The sequence below is a fragment of the Argopecten irradians genome, chromosome 5 (assembly GCF_041381155.1).
Source record: "Argopecten irradians isolate NY chromosome 5, Ai_NY, whole genome shotgun sequence".
In the NCBI taxonomy this organism is placed as follows: Eukaryota; Metazoa; Mollusca; class Bivalvia; order Pectinida; family Pectinidae; genus Argopecten; species Argopecten irradians.
The window spans coordinates 41,528,230-41,545,082 of NC_091138.1; the positions used below are offsets into that span (position 1 = coordinate 41,528,230).

A 16,853-nucleotide genomic window follows, 5' to 3' on the forward strand; every position below is an offset into this window, starting at 1 on the left:
CATATTTGACATGATAAATAGAGACAATTTCATTCTTCACATGCACACCTTATACTTTCAAGCATACAGAGAGAGAGAGAGAGAGAGAGAGAGAGAGAGAGAGAGAGAGAGAGAGAGAGAGAGAGAGAGAGAGAGAGAGAGAGAGAGAGAGAGAGAGAGAGAGAGAGAGAGAGAGAGAGAGAGAGAGAGAGAGACGAAAAACAAAAACATCAGAAAAGAAAAACAAAGAGAAAGGTGAGAGAGAATAAGAAAGAGAATGGAGCTGTGTAGAGAGAGAGATGTTGGTATTAAGAGTGGCACGTAAGCGAAGATCAGAAGAAATACGAAATTAAAAACAGGCAAATTATATCGATATCAGGCAAACGAACCTTCGTCCACCCTGAAAGGTGGATTTCAACAATGGAACAAACTATCGTTACAAATTTAACGGCCTGAAAGAGAGTTGTAGTTTTATTCCAAAAAGGTCGGATATATGCATTATTCTAATTTCAATTTGCTGAATATCTTTTCATTATGCATAATGAGAAGATATTCACTACAATTTGCAGTAAGAATAGGACCAAAATGTGGGCCGCGAATTCACATTGCAGTTTTCTTTTGTCTTTTGACATGATAATATAATATATATGAAAAATAATATGATGTCAGTATAATATGTTAAAATATAAGGCAATCGAAGAACTTTATTTTGTTTTACAATTCGTACATAGTTAAATTGTCTAATTCGAGGTCTTCTCCTTGATACTAATTCACGGGTTAAAACATTCCCAGATTTTAACAGTTATATTCTACACAAGCTATCTTATTAATCCCCCTGAACACTCCCACCCCTGATTTATTCGTGGACATTTAGTTTGCAGAAATTACTATCACTTGACCGCAAATACAGTGAAGTTTAACCACACGCTAATAAATGCGTCTACATTTATTCATTAACAAACCTGACAGGGTTAACTATGTAGCAGAAACCTTGAAATTTGGCAGAAGAAAATCTTCCTTAACACTTACATTTGTTTAGATATGTGATATTGTTTATTTACATTGGATTGTCGACATACCAGTATTTTGCCGATAAACTGAGGCTTGAACTTCTCGTTGCGGTTTGAACTCTCTACGACGACTGACCGCAATGACTTGTAAATACGTAGTGTTGATTGACGGAAATGGTATGAGCGGAACGAAATATAACGAGGGAAGGAAACGTGGAATGCAAAACGTACCGAGATATGTGTCGATGCACCGACCGCAAAACCTCAGTCTACAGAAATGTCCAGTTAGATTCTACCGCAAAAAGGCCCAATTACATGTGCAACAAGCCTATATAATCAGCAATAGAAATGACACACAGCCATACTGTTTTGTTAAACACAGGTATCAAATAATAGTTTAGCATACAAAATATGTTATATATAATTAATTAAGATGTAGTAATCGTTAATGATCCGATTTGATATTATGATGGTTTATTTTCTAACGGTGATTATATTGACATGAATTTTGTTCAAATCGTTTGAAGAGGAAGTATATAAGTTTGGTTGTTTTTAGATTCATTGTTGAAAAACGTTTTTGTAAAGATATTTAAAAGATATAATATTAATTTAACTGCATTCCTTGATTGAATGTAATTATAATGATGTATTTCAATGTAAATATGCATTTGTTATTAAAACTGTGTATTTAAATATGTTGTTATATTTTTATTTTTGATATGATGTAGTCATCAGGATTTATTTCTACGGCTTGAGCATCCGATATATCAGAGTTATTTCCCATCGTTTCACTCCGTCACTGACGGAGTATAACGAAGGGAGGTAACTCTGATAGATTCGAATGCGTGACCCTAGGAGTCTGAATTCGTGACCCTAAGAGGCTGCCTGGGTCAGGTATACATGACCTAAATAAAGAATGTACATATACCTATTCCTATGCGGTAGACAATGTAATTACTCAAATTAATCTGTCTACACTGACAAACAGATCTAACGTCTCGCTAGCTAACGCCCCCGCCGTTGTAAGTTATATCCTACTCTATAGATGCTGTAATAAATTGCACTGTACGAGAGGGATATTCCTATTAGTGAGAGTTTATAAATAGTTTTATCGTATATTGTAAATAACCATTAGCATCAAAAACCGGAAGTCTGTACGTAATCTCAAAGAAAAATAATAACAATGCCATAATGCTGACATTTTAAATGTTGATGACCAATTATAAATCGTGTACGCTGGTATTTAAAGATGCTCCATCGCCGACAGAGCATAAATGATGTTCATCATTTGAACAATAACAGGTGTTTAATCATGTATATATATGTCTAATTAACACACACACAAAACAAAAAAAAAATAAAAATAAAAAAAATTGCCTTTGGTGCATGGGCAATCAGTACTTCATTCCATGTAGGATATAGTGCCACGTAATTTTTTTTGGATGCAATTAATTATTTTTTATACTTTTAACTTTTAACTAGACAATGAGTTTGATCTTTCATTCTAACGGAATATATAAGTATATTACTAATTAGCAGAGCATGCCTTTAATCTCGCGTTACGGCGGTGACAGTGAATGCACCCAGGTCGTGATAGCATACTTAGTAGTCAAACGATCTGCGGCAATAAATAATATATTTCTCTCCATCATGAAGCCGAAACAAATGATGCAGAAAAGAAAACACTAACAGAACATAACAAACAATTACTACTATATATATATATATATATATTATCAAGAAAATGATCATAGACATATAGTACAAACTTTACTATGTGTAATGTTTACAGGGCTAGACCTGGGTTCACCGACTAGTGTGGCGACAAGGTTACTGGATTTGGTCTCGGTAGGTTCAAATGTTATGGGAATAGATATGTCACCAGTCTCTAGTATATTAAAATAATCACTCAAATTGGTTTCATTATTTTGGCACTGCGGAAATATATTAAAGTATTAGATCTTTAATGAAATCCTATCAACAACTTGGGGTCTAGTGGGTGATCTAGTCATGGCATAAACGCATCCTTTGAACCGTTATTATACACAAGAATATAAATGTGTTGAATATAAACACACATAATTCGAACCATAATACCAGAAAATAATACATCATTTGCCTGCGTTACTCTATTATTTCCTACCTTCTTATGTGAGACTGGGCGATCACCATGAAAGACTTTACTCATAAGCTTAATCATCTTATCATTTTAACAATTTTCGACTTAATATTTTATTTGTATTAAATAGAAAAGGTTCGTATAAATTGAGATATGTCTGATAATTTTGATATTATGAATACCACGCCGCATACTTATCGAATAATAACAAAAAATGAATAACTTTATTTTGTCTTGAATTAATAAATACTCGTAAGCTGAAATGTTAAAATGACATTAAATAGCGTATTAACATCATGTCATGCACTGAGATATATCACAATCCGTCGTACAAAAAGTTGAAATAAATATGTAAACACAAATATTCACAGGTAATAGTTTTTACATATGTTAATGATACTTTACCTTTTTATAGCGAAAAGACTATAAATAGATGCACCGATGACCCTGAACCAGGTGTTTATCTGGTACTGCCTTACGACGTCCTGATTGGTCAGTTTGTATCAGGGGTGGGCACACAACTGAGGCCTCCTCTGTGAACGACATGCTGGCGTGTGTTCAGCACACTGTCGACGTACGTAGAATTCTCCAATATGATTGAAGGTGGCGGGGTCATTCGGTGCATTATCCAGGAGTTTACTATAGGGTTATGTTGGGAAATATCAATTAGAGGAGACTAGAGTCGTGTGCACCCTAAACAGGTGATAGGGAGTATAAAACTTGTGAGGACTGACTGGCTATTAACAGTGACAAGCTTAGGACAGCAACTGAACGGACTTACTGCTGACACCATTATACAGCATCCTACAGGTAAGTGAATGCACTCATGCATGATACACCATATCATCAAATCATTAAAGGAGTTTAGTAATCGTTTTTGACAATCATGAACCAAGATGCACCATTGTGGTTTATCTGTGCATTAATATCATGCATTAAAAAAATGAAAAATGTAGTTTTCAAGTGCTTTATTTTTTCTTTATTAATTTCATGCATTCAAAATGGGAAACAATCTAGTTTTTATGTTGACTTTAATGCAAAAGTTTTCTAGTTTAACACTTTCTTAAAAAACTATTTTAATAAATGTTTTAAATTTGCACATCTACTATATTAAAAGATTTTTTATTTGTTTCAATTCAGACATGTTATTTCAAAAATCTTAAAATGACAACTGACCTAGTTAGGATTCTGGAACTTACGCCTTCCTAACATTATTATATCATTTATGCTATAAAGCATCTTATTATATCAGTGCGAAATAGCATAATTCATGCACACGGCAACACATGATTACCAATAACGAAATATGAAAATGCAAAGTTATTTTTTTGCAGATTACGTAGAGACTACGGAGAAAAGTATTTCATAAATGTATCTAGCAATTCAGCGAGAAATATTTCAGTATTCCAAGCGTTGTAAAGACACTTCGAAATAATATACTAGGATATTATAGTTTGCCTTTTTGAGTTCATTTAAATTAACAACCTTTTTTACGATAGTATTTGCATTTAAGCATTGGTTGTCATATTTTTGACATGCATTGGCGTGTAATATACATTGGGTGTTCTGGTGCGCATTGGATGAATAACCACAAAAGTACACTGATGAAAGTTATAAAATTTCGTCCCATAGAATGCATGCGAACAATATGAGCAATCTCCAAAAATCGAAGAGAAATTGCTTAAATTCCTATTTCTTAGTATATCATGGTGACATCGCACAAAAACGTCTTGGATGTGAAGATAATTGAGTGTATGTTAATACATCGATGAACCTTTACTGTGAAAAGAATTATAATGGGAGTATTTTGACTTATCGATGAGCCTTGACTTTTTCAGATAATGACTGCATGGGTTGATACACATTACTTATACTTATGAATTAGGATGGTTATTTATCTATAACTCCTCGTATCTCTCAAAAACATTCATATAAGAGTGTCCTTCGTTTCAGCCAGACTATATAGATATAAATTTAGTCTAGAGGGATACCATCTTTATCTCCATTGCTGCAGTTATCAACAAAACGCTGTCTGTTATTTGTGTTTTTGTAGCGACCCAGAACTGTGAGATATAAGATAACGAAGTGAAAAGGCCACTTGTGCAAGGCTTCATTTCTATATACACAACCTGCTATATAACATACGCATATACATTTATATGTACATACCGAGATACATATCCAGTAAATAAACCCTGACACGTGACGTTTGAATCTTTATTGCGCCACGAGCTCGATATGGGCGCCCATGTGTACTTACTGGGGGATGCAACGACCGGAGACATTAGCATCCAGTGATACGGCGGTAGACTGAATTAGCCTGCCACTTACTCGATAATATGTGTTAATGTATGGGACGAAAAGAGCATTACCGTTATCTGATACTAGAAAATAAACACAATAAGTATAGTTTCGTTTGGATTTATACCGGTTGCAATCAAATAAATATCCACTAATTCCATTGCTTTTGTCATTTGTAACCTTTCGTTATTATATTATATGAATAACGCCGATTAAGATCAAAGGGTTAACTGCTTGTAGTCGTTAGAGCGATACCACTGTAGTTATAAGTTATTGCAATATCCCTCTACTAAATTCAAGTCGCCTGTAAAGAGGCCTTTAGTATAAATCCTTGTATTGTTACTTACCAACTTTAGTTTGCAAGATATCCTACCCAAAGGTGAGTTCACTTTTCATCCTTTATTGAATTTTTTTTTCATGTCAATTGATGATAGGCTTTATTATGAGCATATCCAAAAGAAAGGCTTAAATTTCAGAGACTTTGTACCTGATTTTGTAAATAAAACATCAATTAACGCTGGAAACGGTATACAATTTATAACTACAATTAATATACAATCAAAAGCGACAGTATAATTAATGGTTGAGATATTTCATTTTGGATATGATAGACGCTATTAAGTGTTTAAGATCGTAATAATTAAGAAAGTTTACTGTAGTAGAGCATTTCTCAATATCGACGGAAAAGAATTCGTGTAACAAAAGGTTTATCAACATTAATATTTGAACACATAACAATTATATATTTCCCGTTACACTTTGGCACATTTAAATGTAAATTTAAATACAAGTCTTTTTATATCGAGGAGATATATTTTGTTCCTCTTTTGTTGTTATCTTTGTCCTCAAGCTGTTCAGGTTAAACCATTGTAATGATAATTTCCTTTTATGGCGCGATTTACCCACAAGGCCGCTTGCAACATTACAAAAGTCCGTGAAGTAGCTATTTAACCTTACGTACAAAGGTTTTAAAATGGATTTAACCTACAGTGCAGATAGTTCAAAGGACCGTAAACGGCAATATCACATCCATTTAATTCTTCTGGACACCTATCACTAGTTGGGTTATTTCTCTGGTAAAACACACATATTAGGACAATCCCAGAAATAATTATTTTTCTAACGCAAAATTTTTATTTTTATTTTTTTCTGTGATAATATTATAATGACATCACGTATATAACTTAATTATGCATGTCTACATAGGTCAGAAAAAAGTTCGTTGCTGCGAGGATGGTACTAAGACTGTAGTACCAGCATACGGCTATCTTGTTCGTGAATGGCAGGTAGGATATAAAATAAAAACAACTCTAAAAGAATATCCGGTAGATATGCGGTTTACTGATAAGGAGAAGATACCCCGGGAAAAGGGTGTTAAAAACTGTCAAGTTGTATTCCTAAATCAGATAAAGTTTGATAATGATTTATACCTCTGCAACACGCTACCACAAATTAGAATGAAAAATCAACATATATACGTAAGTCTTCTAAAATTTCATCGATAATGTCAGTCGCTGAGTTCGGAAATTATATTGAGAAAATGATAAATAGTTACTATGTAGAATATTGCACTTACTGTGGTTAGGTAAATGCGATGACTTGAAATAAAATTAAAAAAAATATTGAAAGATCTTTGATAGTAAATTGATATCCTATTTCATGTTGCCTATTCAAACGATTTTTGCCAAAACTGTAATGACATCTTTAAACTTGCAGTTATTGATAAAAATATTTAATATTGTTACCTTATTTTCACCTATTGACCGGTCAATAGTTTCAAACAAATATTCATTAACTAATAACTGGCATGGAGTTATAATAAGACAATAAACTGAAAGAGAGATAAAAAAAGCCGTTAAATTTAAACATTTTATCATTAGATTTCAATAATTTTCTACCAAAAGATATAAAAAGGCACAGAAATAACTAGGAAACTTTACAAAATAATTAATTAATACTTTTACGTAAATACCTAAATCTAGACCTCGATTGCGTTCAAATTTTTGTAACAGAAAAAAATGGATTACAAATTGTTCCGTAACGAAGTAATAGTTATTGCGAAATTAGTTACTGTAAGTTAATTTTGCGGTACTTTTTGCGCCACTAGTTTTGCCCATGAAATTTGAGCTTTTTTTGTCAGAACGTTAAATATTTGGTATGAATATTCACATGGCTTTACATATGTCATTATAGCACTAATATGTCAAAATCGCCATTTTTCAAAAAATTAAAACAAAACATGATATTCGATTGCGCATATTGACAAATTAATTTTAGCAAATGTTCAAAAGCTTTGTGGTTGTGTTCCTTTCACCTGATTCCCAATATCTTATATGTAGGTCAATTTCTTTACGGGTACTCATTCATTCCGTCATCTTAAAATTTTAACACAGTTTTCAATCATCAACCTAATGGCCATCAATGTCCCTTACGTCTGCGACAACAAAGGACAATTCGTTGTGGGCCAAATGAAATAACCTATTACATGTACATGCAAGATGGGGAAAACGATGTAATGCAACCGCGTTTGAAAAGAGAGCAAATAGTATTTTGCACTGATGACTGAAAATGCTCTCTGAAAAGACACATGCTTGCTGTCAGTAAAACGGTAGCGGAGGCACAACCTTGAGCTAAACCAGTTTATGGTAATGAGTTGTGATGTTTGGGCTGTAAGACTTGGCGAACTCTGCCTGCCCCATGTACTATCACCGTAAATCATTTCACTGCAGAACACCGACCCCTCAGTCGGGTGCATTACCATTTATTGTCACTACCGACCATAGTTGTTCTTCTTCCACACATCTGTTCGACGATTATCTCCTTTCAACATTCCTTTTCACTCCGCAGAATGTTTTCATTAGTAGTTTTTTATCGTTGGTTTGTATATATCAGCTACAAGGAAGACCTGCCAACGCTTCGTCTTCATTTGTTTCTGTGGTTCTGACCTTCCGTCTGTTTCGTGAACAGGAGTGCACATGATCGGAAATGATTCAAAGAAATGCGTACCATATGGTACCTGTCTACTGTTTAGAATGACCTACGGTTTGCCCGACACACATGGAACATACAACTTGCTCAGTATACTCGATTTCATTGAGAAAACATCATGTGAAATTGTAGTAGTATATATACTGTCTGTAACTAACTCGCAATTAACAAGTTTTGACGGCGATTTAATCTATTTTCGAGAATTTTATTCTGTCGCGGAATACTCGAAATTAAATTAAACGCGAAAATAACTTTTTTTACAGCAACCTCATTTTCTAAATAGTGTATACAAGGTTTTCTAAGTTTGATTAATCTTCTTTGCCAATCGACATACCGCGAATTTTTGTCGCTCCAAATATACGCCAAATCTAATCGCACGTGAAATTTTTTTAGTTTATTCGTATTATAGTTACCCAATCAGGTTTTTTCATTAAAAACAATACATGATTCTCTTATTTTATATAATGGACTAATGCATAAAATAGTTCTTGTTGATTGGACAGAACGTTAAACCAACTGGAAATCTCCCTCCGGGTGACAAACTGTCTCAAAAGTTAAAGGTTGCAGTCTGTTGTCTTCTAGCAGTATATTTCATTAATATATGACTATCAAATAATCTGGAATTTCCACTTCAAGGGAACAAAACATGAATATACCACAGTCTCCCAAAACATATCATACAAAATATTGCATACAGGAAAGATCGTCACTAAAATACATAAGCTGCTTACAATAACTCATTCACTCCTATAATTTCATAATGAACTCGTTTAGTCTTAAATTTAAGAAAAGCCCAAGAGTTTCTTAGGTGTGAAAGGACATAAGGATAGGCCATCCGCCAACAGTCAAGTGTTTCTTAGGTGTGAAAGGACATAAGGATACATTTTTCCTAGCGATAATCTGATAAATGATACTAACAGAAAAAATATATATGTGTTTGTTGACCCCTAGCTTCTCAACACACCGTCCCCATGAGACCCGAGAACAAACACATAACACCACATTTGTGTAAGTCTACGCTGTTCTGTGGTTTTGCGGCGGCACATAGCTGTCAACCACATTTTATTACCAGTGCCTACACGATTTCGCGGTGTTGTTATGACGCTGAAAATCAAATTATCTTGTCCATTAAATCTCTTTAACAAATTAAATAGTGAGTACATATTGGCTAGCGGTTCACTGTACTCGCTATACCCCGTAACGTCATTGCACTAGAATTAAATTCTTTTCAATAACAGTTTCCCCTGATGTTACTTATATCATCATCAGTAGCAAACATTATTGATTTAAGATTAAACGTTTTAAATTGCCTTCTGGTAAACTGAAGGCTCCTGTCATCTTATAAAATTGACGCTTCATGATCGTTACGCTATCAGCACATCAATTGCTATTATACCCAAAATATACTTATCTTGTTGTAACCTTTTGATGAACATGTATGTTACGAAGACACTACTGGCAAATGATGTTCGTTTTCATTTTCTAAAAATACCCAACGATTTGTTTTCATATAAACCTTGGCATTAAAACAGTTCATAAATAGGGCATTCCGTTATCTCATTATATGTATCAAATGACAACGTTTTTTGTCTATCGTTGATTCATCAGTGATTTCATGAATGATTTATTTTTGTATAAGTATTTTCGATCACTTATAACATGTAAATTAAAATTTTAAATTGAAGATATCGAGATATTATTGAGAAGCTATCCGATGATATAGATTGAGATTATAAGTTATAAATGTTATTTTACATGAACATTTAAGCAAATAGATGTATTTCGTACAAAGCAAGCTTTAGAAATATCGAGAAAATGAAATCAATTTCAGTTATAAAAACTAAACACGGGGAAAACTAACCAAGCACACATTTTAAAGACCATATGAGCGATTAAGCTATTCAAAACTCTCCAATCACTCAGATCAAAGGGTTTATATCCACTCTTCCATGTAAGGATGCGCATTAGGTGATTATGTAAATGAAATGATTATCATAAACTTATCCAGGTAGAGAATATGGAATATAGAGGTTATCATAAGTTCAGTTTCAAAAACTGAAAGCCATTCGGCGGAGTTGAGGAAATCTTGAATATTTTGATATTCTATAGCTTCAAATGTTCAGATAATTACATATACTAATAACTATATTATTCTACTTTAGATCTTTTTTTTCAACATGCTGTTTCTTTCGAAACTTTTATATATACAATAAAACAAATTACTGAGTAAAACTGGTGACTTTGGCAAGCGGCAGTAGCTATGCAAAGAATAGCGACGAATGTGGAACTAAAGTCACTTAAAATCATCACAAGAAATACATTTAGTAACTATTCTATAATTATTAATTCACAAATACTATATTTTCTCTGTCTATATCTTTCCAGGTTACCATAGCAACCCGCCAGCATGTCAGTGGTCGAAGTTTCCGATAGAAGTGGATGTAAGAGCAAGTTATGGGATTATGACGGAAGTTACCTGCCCTTGGCGATCAATGGTAGCCCGTCAGAACACTTACCATCTCTTAAGAAATGGAAGACAAGAAAAGATGACGTTTTTGTCTGCTCCTATCCCAAATCAGGTAAGTAATATAGGCCAAAACTACAAAGAACTGTCGTCTGCTCGTATTCCAAACCAGGAAAGTGTTGTAGAACAAAGCTACAGAACTGTCGTCTGGTCACATCACAAATCAGGGACGTATTGTAGGCCAAAGCTGCAGAAACCTGCCACTCAGTTCACGGAGCATGGTTTTTTCTGGCTCAGTCAGTAAAGTCTCATCATGTCGGAGACCAGGGTTCGATTCTTGGTTTGGACACTCGACATGGATGTGTTCCTTTTCACCTACATATTTAATATATGAAGCTGACAATGTCTGTTCTGCTTTCTTCCAGACGCAATACATATGACAAATCGACTCTTATCAAATTTATACAACTGAACAATGATAATTCAATGTTATTTTCAATGAATGTATGCGTTCTTTTCGTAGTTTATTTGTAACCCATATGTAGTTTTAGAATAACTGAATAATAATAAAAGAATGACTGACAATTTTAAAGTTACAGGTAAGCTTCGATTTTATTTGTGTTCGCTTTGTTATAGGAACAAATTGGGTATGGGAGATTGTCTCGATGCTCAGACAAAACAAGAAGGAAATTACAGAAATGGTTTTCCCCAACATTGAAATTTACCGCACACAGGACATTGACGCCATGCCTTCGCCACGGACATTACAATCACACATGCGCTTCCGGTGTCTTCCTCAGCACTTCCTGGAAACCAAGGGCAAAATCATATACGTGATGCGTAATCCTAAAGATATCGCCGTGTCCATGTACAACTTCATGACGAAACTAAAGGATGTCTACGGCGGGACATGGGACGATTACCTCGATCTCTTCTACAATGGAAAACGTAAATACGTATTCAGCTATATACTGTATAAATAGAATAATTTGCTACGTGAAAATATTAGCTAATTTCACTTTCTTTATTTATAAATGCGCGAAATTATCATCATGTTCATGTTTTGACATTCAAATCATTACACTAGAGATGCATCGTGCGATAAATGTCACTGTAAATAATTGTTTTAAGGCTGGCTTAGCGATGATATCTATTCACGAAAATATTGAAAGAATATACTGCAGCCTCCCAAACCACATAAGCATCTTATGAACGAAGCACATTGCACACAGCGAAGGGTTGTCCCTAAATAGCACCTATGACTATTCGCGAAATTTTCTTTTACACGTTAATAACCAATCAATGAAAAAGTTGATAAACCAGGGGTTGATTAAAACCCAACATGGGTTTCAAACTGATAGATACTTTTTTTATAAAAAAACTATTCACCAAATAGTTCACTTATCTATTTCCATACATATGTGTGTTTCATTCTAATTATTTTATGTCAAAGCAATTACCTTTAAAGTTCATGGTTTATATTTTAAAGTTTTATACTGCTAACAATTTCCGGTTTCCGTTAAAGGGACAATTCACTCAGGCTAATTCTTTTACATAACCAAGAAGCAAAATATGGCATAAATGTATTGTTCTACATTTCTTATGAAACATATCACATAAAAAAATTGACAAATTCCACGTCATTGTTTAGTATTTTAATTAATATCGTTGAAATATCAAATCGTTGATCAATACGATTAAGCAGGTACAATATGGACGCTGTAGCCATACCCGAGCCAAAGTCACGCACGTTAAACAAATAAACTACATAACCACTGAGAATGTGATAAAATGATTTTAGGCAAGACAATTCACCTAATTAGGTAAACACACTACTGTCAGAGCGATTTGAGCAGTTCTAGACAAAAGTTGCATCACTCTACGAGCAAGGGACAGAGTTCGGCTTACAAGAAGTTCGACCACAATGTGTAATGGCGGACAGCAAGCGAGTTTGAACATCTACACACATGTCACCACCATGGGCTTTTCAGGCATATCACAGTAAAACCGACTGATCTAATTTCCATTAAAACTGGTCTTTATCGATATAAGTACAAATTTTAATGTTCTCTTAGACTGAATTGTCCCTTTAATCAATACAAATATCTATTCATGTATTTGCCTTCAATTCTCATTGTTTTGTTATTGAGTTTTGTGCTTTATATCTTTCCGATATTTATTTTCTGATTGTTCACATTTTCATTTGATCCGTTAATCCCTACAAATATTTTTTTATTCCAGTGGGATATGGTTCCTGGTATGACCATGTCCGTGACTGGGAAGACTTCCGGAGAGAAAACAGCAAATACCCAATACTGTTTGTAAACTACGAGGACATACACAGGGTAACGTCAATTATCTTCATTCAAAACCTGAACAAAATACAATAACACTTCGATAACTCGAAGTTTACGGGACCATGGTAACTGTTCTAATTTTCCGAGTTTTCATGTTAACTGGAATATAAAGTATTTTGTCTCGATCAACATAATTCGTGAACATTGTCTTCGAGTATAACGAGTTCAAGGTTAAGATGTTTGACTGTAATTAATAAATAGATACATAGATAAATGATTGGCTAAAAACCTCATTTATTCGAGCTTTTGTTTTACCCTGAGATACTGCTACATTAAAAAAAATCTTTACCTTGAATTGTGTTAAATATTATTAGCCAGGTTTATAAAGTGAGCTACAATCAGATATAGGACAGCAATTTGAATATACTTAGTAAATTAAAGACGCGACATGATATAATGTATTAAGATACTATCATTCGAGCTTTTGTTTTTCAATTTTAAACAACATATATTAAAAAAATAACATTACCTAACACATAATAATCTTTGGTAAGAGATACATTCGACAAGGACGATTAGTATCGACATTTAACGTAACCTAATCAATAGAACGACTGAAAATGGCCATCACAAATTGGACATCACACATAGCTTTCAAGTTATTTTGGTCCTAAATACTAGAATCATACATTGACCCACATTCTAATGATTATAATTCAACCTTATTGCTCCATCAACACTTCAGGTTATTAACCGTAATCTTACTGTCCCATCAACACCTGGAGGTAGCACTCCCATGATTAACGTAGAATTGAGTTAAGCATGTAGTTGATTAACCAATTTGTATTGTTGACAGGACTGTAAGAAGGAGATCACACGCATCGCCAAGTTTTTGGAAATACCCACCAATTCAGACACAGTGTCGACAATAGCTGCTCAAGTACAGTTCCAGAACTTCAAGACGAAGAAGTTGGAGAAATGTGGTCATATCTACAGATCCATCAGCAGAGATGGTACTGATGTGTTCTTCCGTAAAGGTAAACACTTGCATATACTTATGGACAACAGCAATACAATATAACATACCCTAGCAGACAAGACTAACAATGCAAACAAACATGAAATACCAAAGCAGACTATACCAAAAATACAAAGCCAACACAAAACAGAGATTGCTTCGACAATGGAATTATAAAGAATATTTTGTATCTTTAGGAGTTCAAAGGATGAAGCTTTAATTTATAATTTTGTCCTCGCAGTTTGTGATCCCGATCATTTTGTCCTGACAGTTTGTGATCCCGATCATTTTGTCCTGACGGTTTGTGATCCCGATCATTTTGTCCTGACGGTTTGTGATCCTGATAATTTTGTCCTCAAATTTTGTGATCCCGATCATTTTGTCCTTACAGCTTGTGGTCCTGATAATTTTGTCCTTACAGCTTGTGATCCTGATCATTTTGTCCTGACGGTTTGTGATCCTGATCGTTTTGTCCTTACAGCTTGTGATCCCGATCATTTTGTCCTGACGGTTTGTGATCCTGATCATTTTGTCCTGACGGTTTGTGATCCCGATCATTTTGTCCTGACGGTTTGTGATCCCGATCATTTTGTCCTGACGGTTTGTGATCCTGATAATTTTGTCCTTACAGCTTGTGGTCCTGATAATTTTGTCCTGACGGTTTGTGATCCTGATAATTTTGTCCTTACAGCTTGTGGTCCTGATCATTTTGTCCTTACAGTTTGTGATCCCGATCATTTTGTCCTGACGGTTTGTGATCCTGATAATTTTGTCCTTACAGCTTGTGGTCCTGATCATTTTGTTCTCACAGTTTGTGATACTGCTCATTTTGTTCTCACAGGTGTAGTGGGAGACTGGAGAAATCACTTCACAGTATCACAGAGCGACGAATTCGACAAAGTACTCGAAAAGAAAATGAAAGGATCCAAGTTGAAATTCAAGTATTTAGTGTAGAGTAGAAGAAGAAATATGAAGTCGTCGTTTTAAGGTGCAAAGGAACAAATGTGTTACGATATTGTAAATACTGTTCAGATTTATCTTATGTGGTTCAGATCACAGACAATGGTTCAAAACGAAGATCCTAACCAAGTTCAGCGTCATGGCGGTTCCAAATCACTTATTCTGCGTGCATTTCTGGTACGAAATTCTCATTTGATCAGCACGGAATTGGTGGTTTGTTGACTGTGTGTCAAAGAAATGTATTGTAATGACGTAACAGTCAATGGATAACGAGCCAGATCAAGTAACACTGACGTCAAGTAATCGCGATGACGTCGTATCGTCATGACGTCAGGTGTAGACTGGAATCCAACGATGAATTAAGAAAATGGACATACGGGTATCCGTAGTGAACAAGGGACATAATCGATATGAGATACGGGTAGCCTCTATGTCATAATCGCGCATGCGTCAATTTTGATTTTAAAGTGCCCGCTAAATAATATTGTCGCTCAAGATATCTATTGTTCTGTAGAGTTTGGATAGGACATAATATGATAAAAGCATTTTATAAACAGTTGATATTTATTCTAGGGCTTGCCACTTTGTTATTTTGTCTTTGATATTAAATGGGTGCAGAGAGTAACTCAAAGAAGATGGGTGAGAAAGGAGAGAATGAATGAGACTGAGAGAAATAAGTGGGACATTTTATAGAATATTTCTTTTCATCTATCAAACTGTTTTAAATTCATATTATATGGTGTTCACATTTCGTATGAAGTTTGTCAAAAGAGAAGAAGCATTAATGATCATATTGAACATTTTTTTTATATTACAGCTACGTTATCAATGGCTTCTGTTATACGTGGAATTTAACCATTTTGTATCACTTCAGCGCTAGGTATGCCTTAGCAATAATCTTTAGAGACCGTTTGTGTTAAAAAGAATTAGATCAGGCAACCCGGCAAAACATACTGAAGCTACATATCATCCTATTTATTTCGCTCAATGTCGGATTTGTTAGATTACCTCGTCTGTATATCATACTGATATCCCATATGTACAAGTAGCCCTGGCCTCGGGATCATGAAACAAATTGTCGTAATTTTAGACTTAGCCAATCAAAGATGAGGTTACAAAAGTTATGTCATATATGATTGGCTAAGTAAAAACTTAAATCTAAGATTGTTTCATTATCCTGGAGCCGGTGGTAACCAGTGCGATTTTGATGAGGTGGTCTAACAAACTCTGCATTTTGTTTGCATTTTGTTAACAACAAAAAATGATACGTAGCTTCGGTATGCCCAACTCCTTCTGTTTTATACCAATGGTCACTAAAGATAATTAATATGGCACAATTACTGGCATAGCGATACAAAATCACCGACTTTCCAGCCACATTATACAGTCGATTCATGACGTAGATTGGTACTCTTGCATAAACCAACCTCAATTGACATTATTCTTCATTTGCTTGTAATTTTTGTGCATGGACAAATATTCGCGGAGTTCAGAGCTGCGATGAGTTGTATACACCCCAGCATTATTACACAGGGACGTTTAATAAATGGCAAGGGTGGTTACGGTTGCATAAACTCGCGATATTAAATTGTATGTACATACTTATCATTGAAATAAATGATTATTAAACCGTTAGTACTATATGTTTGTAGGTATGTTATTGTTAAATCTTGTTGTATGTATATTAAAATTGGATATTAAAAGAACAACAAATTCA

The 16,853-nt window shown here is 34.4% G+C and overlaps 1 protein-coding gene across 2 annotated transcripts; it reads left to right on the plus strand.

Annotated features, from left to right (window-relative positions):
* Window positions 1-3,674: 3,674 nt before the first annotated feature.
* On the plus strand, window positions 3,675-16,853 carry LOC138323886 (sulfotransferase 1C2A-like). Of its 2 annotated transcripts, none has more exons than XM_069268799.1 (6): window positions 3,675-3,918; window positions 10,793-10,976; window positions 11,498-11,809; window positions 13,103-13,206; window positions 14,015-14,195; window positions 15,018-16,853. In XM_069268799.1, the coding sequence occupies exons 2-6, from the start codon at window positions 10,805-10,807 to the stop codon at window positions 15,128-15,130; spliced, it is 882 nt and encodes a 293-aa protein (XP_069124900.1). In that variant the 5' UTR covers window positions 3,675-3,918; window positions 10,793-10,804; the 3' UTR covers window positions 15,131-16,853. The 2 variants fall into 2 exon arrangements, with proteins under 2 accessions (XP_069124900.1, XP_069124899.1); XM_069268798.1 differs by having other exon boundaries at window positions 3,677-3,918; window positions 10,783-10,976.

Coding starts and splice junctions, on each gene's coding strand:
- LOC138323886 (XM_069268799.1), top strand. CDS start 10,805: ATGTCAGTGGTCGAAGTTTCCGATAGAAGTGGATGTAAGAGCAAGTTA. Junction 13,207..14,014: donor ACTACGAGGACATACACAGG/GTAACGTCAATT, acceptor TATTGTTGACAG/GACTGTAAGAAGGAGATCAC. Junction 14,196..15,017: donor TGATGTGTTCTTCCGTAAAG/GTAAACACTTGC, acceptor TTGTTCTCACAG/GTGTAGTGGGAGACTGGAGA.